The 13351-nt window shown below is 34.9% G+C and overlaps 1 protein-coding gene across 3 annotated transcripts in view; it reads right to left on the minus strand.

The window, feature by feature from the left end:
* The window catches only part of ZFAND4 (zinc finger AN1-type containing 4), a 75722-nt gene that overhangs the window by 16640 nt on the left and 45731 nt on the right, over positions 1-13351 (minus strand). For all 3 annotated transcript variants that reach the window (XM_039233644.1, XM_039233645.1, XM_039233646.1), the window contains 4 exons: positions 13059-13134; positions 9953-10020; positions 6338-6524; positions 3123-3270 (listed from right to left, as the gene is read on the minus strand). In XM_039233644.1, coding sequence (XP_039089575.1) covers positions 3123-3270; positions 6338-6524; positions 9953-10020; positions 13059-13134 — 479 coding nt within the window. The remainder of the gene's footprint in view (positions 1-3122; positions 3271-6337; positions 6525-9952; positions 10021-13058; positions 13135-13351) is intronic.

The raw sequence follows: 13351 nt of genomic DNA on the forward strand, positions 1-13351 counted from the left end.
ATTATGCTAAATGAAATGAGTCAGGTAGAGAAATAAAAATACCACATGACTTCATTCACATGTGGAATTTAGGAAAACAGAGGACCACAGAGGAAGGGAAGGAAAAATAAAATAAGATAAAGACAGAGATGAAGGCAAACCATAAGAGACCCTTAACTATAGAGAACAAACTGAGGGTTGTTGGAGGGGAGGGGAGTGGGAGATGAGCTAGATGGGTGATAGACATTAAGGAGGGCACTTGTTGTAATGAGCACTGATTGTTATATGTAAGTGATGAATCACTAAATTCTACTCCCAAAACCGATCCTACTCTATATGTTAATTAAATTGAATTTAAATAAAATCTTAGAAGAAAAATACTTCAAAAAAGTAATAAAAAAATAAAACTTGGTTGTACAATAGTATGAATGTACATAACACTAGTGAACTATATGTTAACTTAAAATGTACATTTTTACCACAATTAAAAACAATTTTAAAAAATTTTTAATTATAAAATCTAGGTGTGGATAAATAGGTATTCACTGTAAAATTCCTTCAACTTTGCTGTATGTTAGAAAAAAAATTACAGACCAATTTCCCTGATAAACAGAACTCCTAAATACAACATTAGCAAATTAAATATAAAGATATAAAAAGAAAATTTCAGCACAGCCAAGAGTGGCTCATTCTAAGAATGTAAGAATGATTTCATATTTAAAAAAATTTACCACACTATCAGAAGATTTTTATTCAGTGCCAAATCAATTTCTCTTTGGATTTCTTTGACCATCAATTACTTAGAAGTGTGTTATTTCCAAAATATTTAACTTTCCAGATATCTGTTATTGACTCCTCACTTTATCCCAGTATAGCATGAATTATTTGTATAATCTGAATCTTTTAAAATTTATTGGGACTTGTGTGATAGCACACAATATGGTTCTGAGTGTACTGAACAAGAATGGGTATCCTGCTGTTCTTGGGTGGAACATTCTGGTAAATGTCAATTGTGGCAGGTAGGTTGGTAGTATTGTTCAAGTCTCACATCCTCTCTGATTTTCTATCTTTTCTATCAGTTTTTTGAGAGTGTGTGGAATTCTTCTGAAATAACTATGGATTTGTTTATTTCTCTTTGTAGCTTTTGCTTTAAGTATTTCAAGTTCTGTTATTAGGTGCATAAAAATTTAAGACTGTGAGGAAAGACATTTTTTTTCAATAGAGCTAGGACGACTGTTCTCCATCTAGAAAAAACTATCTTTACCCTACTTCATATTATATATTTTTAACTTATTAATGTTTATTTTTTGAGAGAGAAAGACAGCGTGAGCAGGGGAGGGGCAGACAGAGAGGGAGACACAGAATCCGAATTGGCTCCAGGTTCTGAGCTGTCAGCACAGAGCCTGATGAGGGGCTCAAACTCATGAACCATGAGATCATGACCTGAATTGAAGCTGTATGCTTAACCGAGTGAGCCACCCAGGTGACCCCACGTTATATTGTTTTGAAAAAGGATGGATTATATAACTAAATGAGAAAGAAACAATTATAGAGCTTTTGCAAAACTGTTTGGCATAGTAAATAAAGCTACATATATACCTACCCTATAACTCTACAAGTCCATTCCTAGGTTTATGCCTCAAATAAAAGAATGCTATGTCCACCAAAACCACGTATAAGAATGTTCAAAGCACCTCTACTTGTGAAAGGCAAACACTAGAAAAAACCCAACCTGTCAAAAAGAGGAGAGAAACAAACTGAAGTATAGTCATACAGTGGAACGGTACAAAGCAGTAAAAAAAAAAAAAAAAAGAACTGATCCTCACATGGATGAATTGCAAAAGTGTTATGTTGAGCACAAGAAACTAGATCAAAAATAAAAAAGAGGGGCACCTATGTAGCTTAGTCGGTTAAGCATTTGACTATTGATTTTGGCTTACATCATGATCTCGTGGTCATGAGATCAAGCCCCACGTCATGCTCCAGGCAGTGTGGATCCTGGTTAAGATTCTCTCTCTCTTTCTTCCTCTCTCTCTGCCCCTCCTCTGCTCCTGCTCGCTCTCCAAATAAATAGGTAAACACTAAAAAAAGGAATCTATTCTATATTATTTCATTTATACAAAGTTCAACAACTAGCAAAACTAATTTATGGTGACAAGTGTAAGGAAAGTAGTTATTTCTGAAAGTAGGGAAAGGTTATAAGGAAATCTGGAGAGAAAGACAGGTCCTATTTTAATCTAGGTTGTACTTACCTGAGTATATATAAATGTAAAAATTCATCAAGCTGTACATTAAAGTTTGTAAATCTTATTATGTGTATATATTTCAAGAGAGAAAAAGGGATGAGCTATTAATAGAGTGAAAAGCAAAGTAACAGAGTAGTGAGATGCGTGTGTACACACACACACACACACACACAGCAAAGGACATATCCAGAATATATAAAGATCTAAAAAAAATCAATAAGCAAAAACATAACACTCAATAGAAAAATACCCAAGAAATCTGAACAGGCATTTTACAAAAAGGGATATCCAAATACCCAATAAACGTGTGAAAGGTGCTCAACTTCATTGGTCGGAAAAATCCAAATTAAAACCACAATGTGAGGCCACTATACATCAACCAGAATGACAAAAATAAAAAAAGAAGGATCATGCCAAATATCAGTAAGAGTACATGTAACTCTCATTCACTACTAGACAGAATGCAAATTGGTTCAATTACTCTGGAATAACTTTGGAAAACTGACAGTATCTAGTAAAGCTAAACATTGGTATATTCTTTATCAAAGCCCAAGTAGAAGAGATATCCATAATAAGCACATATTAAAAACGCATTTTAAAAAGTAACTATGGGAAGACTGAAATTAGGCTATTTTCTATTATCCTTCTTAGCACCAGACCTCTGAAATTTAAAAAAATCATGAATTAGTTTAAGTGCAGCATATCATAGTAAATGTATTGGTGGCCTAAAAAAACAATTCATCACTTTTAATATCTCAATAAATAACTGAGGCCAGAAACTTGCAATGAGTAGTATTTTATAAATCATTTGTTTTCACAATTACCCACAGACCTCAGTGCTGTGAGCCCCACAGGGATAAACTAGAGAAAAGCCTGGCCAAATGCTGACAGCTTCACCTTTTTGCTGAGATTCATGTTCTCCATCTTAGCCTTCAGCAGCTTCATCTTATTCATAGTTATTGAATTTTCAATTATCTGTTGCCCAGAAGGAGAAGGCTCAATTTCTTCATCCTCATCAGTATATAAATTATACACAGAACCACCACTGCAAAGAAAACAATAATTACTATTGAGACGTGTCTGATACCTGCCCAATGACTAAAAATACTTTATGCGCAGTAGAAACTATAGATGCTGCTAATGACAGATGAGTAAATCCTGTCAATGTAAATTCAAGGCAAATGTATTTCAAAAAATAATTTCTTAGAAGAGAAATTAAATAGGGTGAAATATCATGATCCGGCATTACTGAAAATCTAGCACAGCTAAATCAGTACAAGAGTAGGTCTTCTGGCATCTGCTATCTCACTCCCACAAGAGCAAACTCCATTTCCACAAAAATGCACTGATTTCATTTTATCAGCCAAGGCTGATCACCATGAATCCTAGACCAAAGGGTGATCCGAATTCCGTTAACGATAATGAAAAATTAAATTAAACAAATTAATTCACCGAAGTCCAGAATTTTTATTCATCCTGAGAGGATTTTCACTAAAAATCATTCAATTCTCTTTAGTGGACCTGAATTACACACACACACACACTCACACACACACACACACACACTCAATCATTCTTATATTTTGAATTCTGTCATGACTCAGGTCATGATCTTGCAGTTTGTGAGTTCGAGCCCTGCATCAGGGTCTGTGCTGACATCTCAGAGCCTGGACCCTGCTTTGGATTCTGTGTCTCCCTCTCTCTCAGCCCCTCCTCAGCGAGCTTGTGCTCGCTCTCTCTCTCTCAAAAAATAAACAAACATTTTTAAAAAAGAAGAGAAAAAGAAAAATATTCTATTCATGGTCCAAGTAAGAGACACTGGATTAAGTCTGTAGCCTTCATCTCCCCTTCTTCTCTTCTTCTGGCCTAGATGGTTATGGTTACTACATGGTTACTACACTGCTTTGTAGTGCTAACCAGATCCTAACAAGTTAGAGTCAACAGTCAATACTCATTTGTCACAGTCTGCTCTCAAATAATAAATCTATTCCTTCTTCCACATAACTTGTGGTGGACAGAATCTAAAGAAATTCCCATGATTCCCAATCCCTGGTGCTCATACCCAGGATACTCCCCTATGCTTGAGTATGAACATGACCTAGGACTTGCTTTTAGTCAATGGGATATATGGCAAAAATGGATTTTTCCAATGTAATTTAGGCCCCAAATCAGTTGATTTTGAATTAATCAAAAGGGAGCTGGGGGTAACCTCTAACCAAAAGCCAAAAAACAAACAAACAAAAAACAGGCCTTCAGTCATACAACCGCGAGTAAATGAATTATGCCAACAACATGAATGAGACTGAAAGCAGATTCTCTTCCCTCAATCAAGCCTCCAGATAAGAGCCCATCTTTGCCAACACCTTGCTTGCAGATTTGGGAGACCCAGAGGACAGCAATCAGCTAACCAGTACCTAGACTCCTGAGCCACAGAAACTGTACTCCAGATCCAGACTACCAGTTATTTTTTCTAGCTTGGTTTTGTCACTAGCTTTTTATACTATGGGATGAAATTTAGGTACTTGTGCCACAAAAGACCTCCCAAAAGCCAAAGCAATCTTGAGAAAGAACAACAAAGCTGGAAGTATCACAATGTCAGAATTCAAGATATACTACAAAGCTATAATAATCAAAATATTATGGAGCTCACAAAACTAGATACATAGATCAATAGAACAGAATAGAGAGCCCAGAAAATAAACCCATGTTTAAATGGTCAATTAATCTACAACAAAGGAGGCAAAAAATATACAATGAGGAAAAGACAGTCTCTTTCATAAATGGTGCTGGGAAAACTGGATAGCCACATGCAAAAGAATGAAACTAGACCACTTTCTTATCCATACACAAAAATAAAGTCAAAATGGGTTAAATACCTAAATGTGAGACCTGGAACCATAAAACTTCTAGAAGAAACCACAAGCAGTAATTTTTCTGACATCAGCCTTAGCAAAATTTTTCTAGATAGGTCTCCTCTGGCAAGGAAACAAAAGCAAAAATAAACTATTGGGATTATACTAAAATAAAAAGCTTTTGAATAGCAAAGGAAACCTTCAACAGAATGAAAAGGCAACCTACTGAATGGGAGAAGACATTTGTAAATGATCATCTGATAAGGTGTTAGTATCCAAAATATATAAAGAAGTTATACAATTCAACACCCAAAAAAAATACAATAAGTATGATTAAATTTAGTGACCTATAATACCTTTCCTTCCTTTGTTTACTTAGAAAACTCATACTCCTAAAAAAAAAAAAAACAACCTCATATTCCTCTTTTAAGGTCCCTTCTTCTCAGAGATTGTCCCTAACTCCCCACCTTTCAGGAAAAATGAAGATCTTCTTATCTGGCTTTCCAAAGATGTTGATATCTTTTTATTACAATTGTCAAGATTATATTATTGATACTAATTATAGCAGATTGTATGCTCCATGAAGGGAGGGACAATTATCTTTGTACACCAGTGGTAGTGTACAGACTGGCTATAAAAGTTCATTAAATGTTTACTGACTTAAAGTGAGAGGCAATAAAGAATCAAAGTAAGACAGAATACACAGAAACTCACAGGTTACCTTGTCTGATTTCCTAACTGTTCTATTGCCTAGCTAAGTACCTTTAAGTTGTTTCCTTCTGAGTTTAGAATATAACAACTCCTCCCTCTTTTACAGAATAGTAAAATAAGACCAGAGAAGAGATTTAACTACCTTTAAGCAGTAGAATTAAATTTTGAAAAAATCAAAAAACAAAAATAGCAACTCTAGGTTCAACAATTATGCCAAGGTTGTACAATAAGACACAATTATAACAAAACTCTATAATCTAGTAGGCATCTTAGAGTTTCATAAAGTGACAGAAATAAATTTTTATATGAAAAAATCCTACTCCATAAAGAAATTTCAGCTTTATGAGTTACTCTCTAAATATCAATCATATGAAGAACAATTTCAGAATTACATACCTGGGGCAGGGGGTTAGGGAGAATGCATGAAATTTAGTCCATTGTGTGGATATAAGATTATTTTGACAACACAAAGCAAACACTGAGGTTTATGAATATATCATACAATGTTCTCCTTTTCTAAGTGAGACATGCAAATGAAAACCTATTTACCTTAAAGATTCAGATAATGGTGTTAGAGTGCCATCTCCCCTATCTACTACACGAAAGAAATTCAATTGATCTCCTTCCCGGTATACCAAAAACGTAACTTGTTTGTTGCAGGAGGTCTTCTCCCAGACCTCATCTCGACTGGAATCCATGTACTCAGCCATCTCCTTAAGTGGATCTTCCATAGGAACTACAAATAGAAAAATTGACAAACAAGCTTTCAATTTAATTTATCAAGTTTAATGCATGTTGGTACAGTGACAGGATATAATGTGTTTAATTGGAACAACAAGTCTATGCATAGAACATATAGTACATGATATTCTTTAAATAAGTTTCTGGTCTTTTTATAGTTAATACAGCATTCCCTATGTTGTATTAATATGAAAGAAATGCATTATAATGATGTTATGTATAAGGCTTACCCAAATATACCAGTATTTTCTGGTGCCACAAGAGTCTGTTTATTTGCTGTTTCTAGGACATAATTACCTATGACTATTTTCATTTCACACATCTACTTCCTGTATTTTCCAATATTGGTTATATCTGTAATTTAAAAGCAATATAAATTCCATTTACTTTACATTAAAAAAATAAACACATACACACAATTGGGAGACATGTTAGAAATCAGAAGCAAGTGAACCCCTCCTTTTTTTTCTTCTGGTTTTAGATTCTTAGAGCAGTTTCTTGACAGGAAGTTAGGTCATTAAAAGTCCACAACAATTCAGAACACAAGGGCATCACTGAGCATACTAAAACTGCAGTGTGTGTTATGGTTAGTATGCTGTTTCTTGAAAGCATCCTCCCAGGACCCCAACTGTCCTGGTAGGTATCCATGTGTCCAGATCACAAGGACTACAGGGGAGTCCCCATTACTATAGGCTCTCATGGCCTGGAGGTGTCCTCAGGTTTGATAGTGTAGCCATCATTACAACCTGCTCTTGTCCACAGCAACCACGGATGCTGCTCCTTTGGTGGGAAGAGCCTCAAAGGATTTCTAGCTCATAGGGTGAATGTTCTAAAAGACTCTGAACCCCAGATTTAAGTGATGATTCCAGGGGAAAAAGTTCGCTCCCCAAAACTCTCATGTCAAGCTGCAGAAACACTTGCTCTTAAAAAGGCAACAATTTCTCAAATTCCCTACCTTTGATGTTAACAGTGCTATTGCTACCCTCTCTATAAAAGTTAAAGCAATAAATTATAGCAATAGGAAACTTTAAACTGTGAAAGTAAGGTAAAAACATCAAAGATGTTCCCATACCCTAAATCCAATTAATGACCACCACTAAAACACAAAAACTAGAAATAATAAGATTTAGGTTATTTTGTAAAAGTATCTGCATGTTTGGATCAACTCTTGCACAGGCACAAAATGTGCAAATATTAAAAGACATGTTTATAACAAGTTCTTGCCATTTTTAAGTTGATGCTACACTTTCCACATTACATTAATAAGTAATAAAATCAATGCTACTGCCATTACTAAAGGCACGTGAAAGCCTTACTTAAATCAATACAGTATGCCTTATTTAAGGAGCCACTGAAGTTGAATGTGTGTGTGCATCTATGTGTGCGTATGCATACACTTTTTCATAACAGGAAAACCACTTCGATTTCACCATGTATAACATATTGTTATATATAGAATAAAATTTGGTTTTAGAAAGGATTTTCTATGCTTTTTTGATAACAATTAATTCAAACATAATTTTAAAAGCTAAACATTACTGAAACTCACATAACAAAGGTATTTTCTAACTCATAATTTTCAAACAAGACTAAATAATTAAAAATGTTGTTTCTCAAATACAATATGGAAAAATTCAAGATCTGGGTAGAATCTTTCTTCTTCACAAAGTTTTCAAGGATGTAGGGAGACAACAGCAAGCTTTTAATTTTAAAGAGGTTGAATCAATAAAAGCAAAATTATTAAACATGTAATTTAAAATGTAAAAAAAAAGACAAGTTCTAGGTGCTGATTTTTTGGATTTATAAACAAGGCACAGAAAGTTGTGGGGAGAAAAGTATTACACAGCTTCCACTATCAAAGGGTAGTGATGCCTTTCATTTTCCTTTTCTTCAAAAGGTAAATGAAACAAAACCCACACACGTATATTTTTAACTCAAAATCTGTAACTCATACTTCTCCTCATAAACATAAACTAATTCTGGTCCTAGTAAGAAAAGTAGATGTTCTGATAAAACACCCTGGTTTAAAGACAATACTATACAAAATACCAACTTTCCAAATTTTAATACAGTGTAATTCACATGGCATTAAACACTGTATAATTTTATCTTACCATAATGGCTCCATAAACATTTTAGGGTTCTTACACTACCTTCAGAGTTGATACTGTAAATATCACCTTATGTTACATAGGATAATTTTACAAGTCCAATTTACAGAAAGTCCCTGATATTAGGAGTGCTAGTTAATCAACTCTAACATTACTACCTTTGTTTTTTTTCTAACGTGTCCAAAGTAGTTGAACAACTAAAGTAACATATCTCAGAAAGTTCTCCTAAAGCAACTAGGAAAAATACGATTAATATCCCTAATCTAATAAAAATTATGAGACACAGAGATAAAATTTGACTCATGGAAGAGGTAAACCAGCAGTGGAATCAATACTTAGCCTCAGTCTTCAGGGTTAGTAAAGGATTAAACAAATATGAAGGCCTTCCCCAAATGAGGCCCACAGAGCAGAAGTGCTCTGAGCAGTCTAAGGACCCACTTCTTGGTGGGAGTTCATGTGACAAACCTCAATCAGGAGCCAATGTGAACACTTCCAGTTCTTCCCATGCTTACAACTCTCTTGTTAATCAAGTCTCTGTTCACGTCAACTTTTCCAAGGGCCCTTCTTCCACCATCATCCTCCTTCTACCCTATTTCCACAGACACTGTCACACTTCCCTATTTCCTCCACAGTGCTTGTAACTGCCTGGAATGGCATCATGTCTTTACATATTTATTGTGAGCACTGTCAGGAAGCAGAAACTTTTTTTCTTCCATGGAACACTGTATTGAACACCTAGCAGATGCATAAATTGTTAAATGAATGACTTCCAGAGACTGCCCACATTCTGAAAAAGGATTCAACAGAACCACAATAATATCCATGAAACCCAAACGTGGCACAAACCAGGCTAACAGGCAACTTTAGAATTTCATATAACAATCGTTATACCCAAAGTTGAAGACTTAGTGGGTAAAAAAAAAAAAAAAAAAAGCAACAAACTGGTATGAACCTAAAACACAATGATAACAACATATTTACACTACACTATTCCGTTTCCTTTCCCTATACTGGTGAAATTTATAATTAATTACTAATTAATTTATGTTAAATTAATTAGTAATTAAAAATAAATTAATTTAAAGTAATTAAAATAATTAATTATAAAGTAATTAATTAATTACTTTAATACAGTAATATCCTAATACTGGGGCTTTAGGCTTTAAAGAACAATGCTTAGAAACACAAATGTCATTCTTCTAAGACCTAACAGCAGAAAGAGAATCTGATAAAACTTGAGACTATAAAATTGCCAACTGGCTTAAAAATTATTGTCAACTTGCTTTAATATACATAATTAACAAATGCCTACCTCTTCTAGTATTTATAGGTCCACCACGCATAGCCAATACCAGCTTCAAGGTACAACCTTCTGAAATGCTGTGGATAGTTAACACAAAAACAAACCATAATCATTGAAGTGGATTTGGTGTTACATATACACATAATTATGTGCTAGTTTATCAGGCATAGTACTTACCCTCTATAATATAAAAAAAAATACACAGCAATATGTATAAATATAAAATGTTAACTTAATTACTTATATAAATAATGAAAAAGTGAAGAAGTCCTTATAATTTTTAAATATGACATGACATCTCAGAATAAAAATACTGTAAAGGATCTCTGTGATCATGTAGTTTAACCCCTTTGCTTCACATGTAAAGAAAACAAGGCCCTAAGGAAAAAAGTTTGTCCAAGACCCAAAGTGTTAGAAAACAGATCTATTTAATAAAACAGAAAGTTGAAAAATAGCAAATCTACGAAATCTCCAGAATTCCAGTGCTATTCCAGATATTCTGCATGGCCTCTGACCTTTTTGTTCTTACGAAAAGGGTGAAGAATTATGTAAGAGAAGAGAGCAAGAAAGACAAAAATTAAATAGTGTATCTGTAACCACTAGTGCACACAGTGTCACTTAGTAGCAGAAGGGGGGTTTAATGAAAAATTAAAGATTTGGTAGAACAAAACTCTCTTCCCCAATACTCTTTATCAAGTGTTTTTTAATTTTTCATTATTTTTAATTAAAATTTTTAATTCCAGTAAAGTTTATACACAGTATTATACTAGTATATTTCAGGTGTACGATATAGTGAATTCAACAATTCTATTTATTTCTTTGTGCTCATTATGATAAGTATACTCTTAATTCCCCTCACCTATTTCACCCATTCCCCTACCCACCTCCCTTCTGGTAACCATCAATTTGTTCTCTACGGTTAAGAGTCTATTTCTTGATTTTGTCTCTTTTTTCCTTTGCTTACTTGTTTTGTTCTTAAATTCCACATATGAATCAAATCATATGGTATTTGTCTTTCTCTTATTTCACTTAGCATTATACTCTCTAGCTCCATCTATGTTGTTGCAAATGCAAGATTTCATTCTTTTAAGGGCTGAATACCATTTGTGTGTGGACATGCATGTGTGGATGTGCGTGTGTGGACCCATTCATCTACCGATGGACACGGGCTGATACCATAATTTGCCTGTTGTAAATAATACTGCTATAAACATACGGGTGCACATACCTTTGAATATGTATTTTTTATTCCTTGACTAAATACCCAGTAATGTAATTACTGGATTGTTAGGTAGTTCTATTTTTAATTCTTTGAGGAACCTCAAAACAGTCTTCTACAGTGGCTGCACCAGTTTGCATTCCCACCAACAGTGCAAGAGGGTTCCTTTTGCTCCACATCTTAACCAACACCTATTATTTCTTGTTTTAATTTTAGCCAGTCTAACAGGTGTGAGGTGATATCTCACTGTAGTTTTAATTTGTATTTCCCTGATGAGTGATGTTGAGCATCTTTTCATGTGTCTGTTGGCAACTGTATGTCTGGAGAAATATCTGTTCATATCTTCTGCCTATTTTTTAACTGGATCATTTGGTTTTGGGGTGTTGAGCTGTAGAAGGTTTTTTTTATTTTTTTTAATATTTATTTATTTTTGAGAGAGATAGAGACAGAGAGACAGAGAGAGACAGAGTGTGAGCTGGGGAGGGACAGAGAGGGAGACATACAATGTGAAGCAGGCTCCTGACTCTGAGATGTCAGCACAGAGCCCAGTGTGGAGCTCTAGCCCATAAACTGCGAAATCTCAACCTAAGCTGAAGTCAGAGCTTAACTGAGCCATCCAGGCACCCAAATTTTTTTAAATTTATCTATTTATTTTGAGACAGAGACAGAGGGCGGGGGGCGGTGCAGAGAGAAAGGAGAGAGAGAGTCTCAAGCAGGCTCCGCTCTGTCAGCACAGGGCCGATGCAGGGCTTGAACTCACAAACCATGAGATCATGACCTGAGCTGAAACCAAGAGTCAGATGCTTAACCAACTGAGTCACCCATGTGCCCCTGTAAGTTTTTTTAATATATTTTGGAGATACACACACACACCCTTTATTGGATATGTTATTGCAAACATCTTTTCCCATTCAGTAGGTTTCCTTTTAGTTTTGTTGACTATACTCTGTACAGAAGTTCTTTATTTTGGGGCATCTTGGTGACTTAGTCCGTTGAGCATCAACTTCAGCTCAGGTCAGGATCTCATAGTTCGTGAGTTTGAGCCCCACACCAGGCTCCCTGCTGTCAGCACAGAGTCTGCTTTAGATCTTCTCTCCCCCTTTTTCTCCTCCACTCTCACTCTCTCTCTCTCAAAAAGAAACATTTAAAAAAAAAAAAAAAAGAAACTCTTTATTTTGATGTAGTCCCAACAGTTTATTTTTTATTTTATTTCCTTTGCCTCAGGAGACATACCTAAAAATGTTGCTACAGCCAACGTCAGAGAAATTACTGCCCGTGCTCTCTTCTAGGATTTTTATTCTTACCCAATACTCTTGTAAAAATGAGAAAAAAAAAAAATAAGAAAGTCAGGTAGGAATGGGTCAATATTAAAAGAAAGGAGCATAGAAGGCAAGATCAAAAGAGAGAGATCTAAAAAGACAGGGGATACATAACTTGGTGTGAATAATGAAAAGGTAAAACAGAATCAAACGATAAAGATCAAGCAGTATGGAGTACCAAGCCAACACATCTTAAGATTCAGGATTTACACTTAAAATCTGGGCATCAGGAGGCGCCTGGATGGCTCAGCTGGTTGGACGCCTGACTTCAGCTCAGGTCATGACCTCACGGTTTGTGAGTTTTAGCCCCAAGTCAGACTCTGTGCTGATAGCTTAGAGCCTAGAGCTTGCTTCAGGTTCTGTGTGTCTCTCTCTCTCTCCCTCTGCTCCTCCTTCACTTTTGGTCTGTCTCTCTCTCCTTTTCAAAAATGAACAAACATTAAAAAACATTTTTTTTAAATCTAGGGGTCAGAACTATTCACAAGAGACATGATCCAAGGATTCAGAAGGAAAACACTAATATATGGAGTTGTAATACTGAGCATCTATAAAACAGCTAATATGTAATTACACTCACTTGTAATCATTCAAGCAATAATCATCTTCAAGTTCCATGTTATTCCAAATTAAGTGCTGCTGACAGATGGGAATACCTTAGAGGAAGGTTATTAAAATATAGTTAAAAATTTAATAGAATCTTTTAAAAAGTATGATACAGAGCTATTTTATTAAAGAACTACTACTAATAATAAATCAAACACTTCTAGACTGAATGCTAGGTGCTTAGCTAAAATCGAGATAATGGCTAAAAGTAGATAGAGTCCAATCCACTCACTTTAGAACAGTATGTTTTAATAACTCTCTATCCTT

The sequence above is a fragment of the Hyaena hyaena genome, unplaced genomic scaffold, assembly GCF_003009895.1.
Source record: "Hyaena hyaena isolate Hyena2069 unplaced genomic scaffold, ASM300989v1 scaffold_78, whole genome shotgun sequence".
NCBI classification, from domain to species: Eukaryota; Metazoa; Chordata; class Mammalia; order Carnivora; family Hyaenidae; genus Hyaena; species Hyaena hyaena.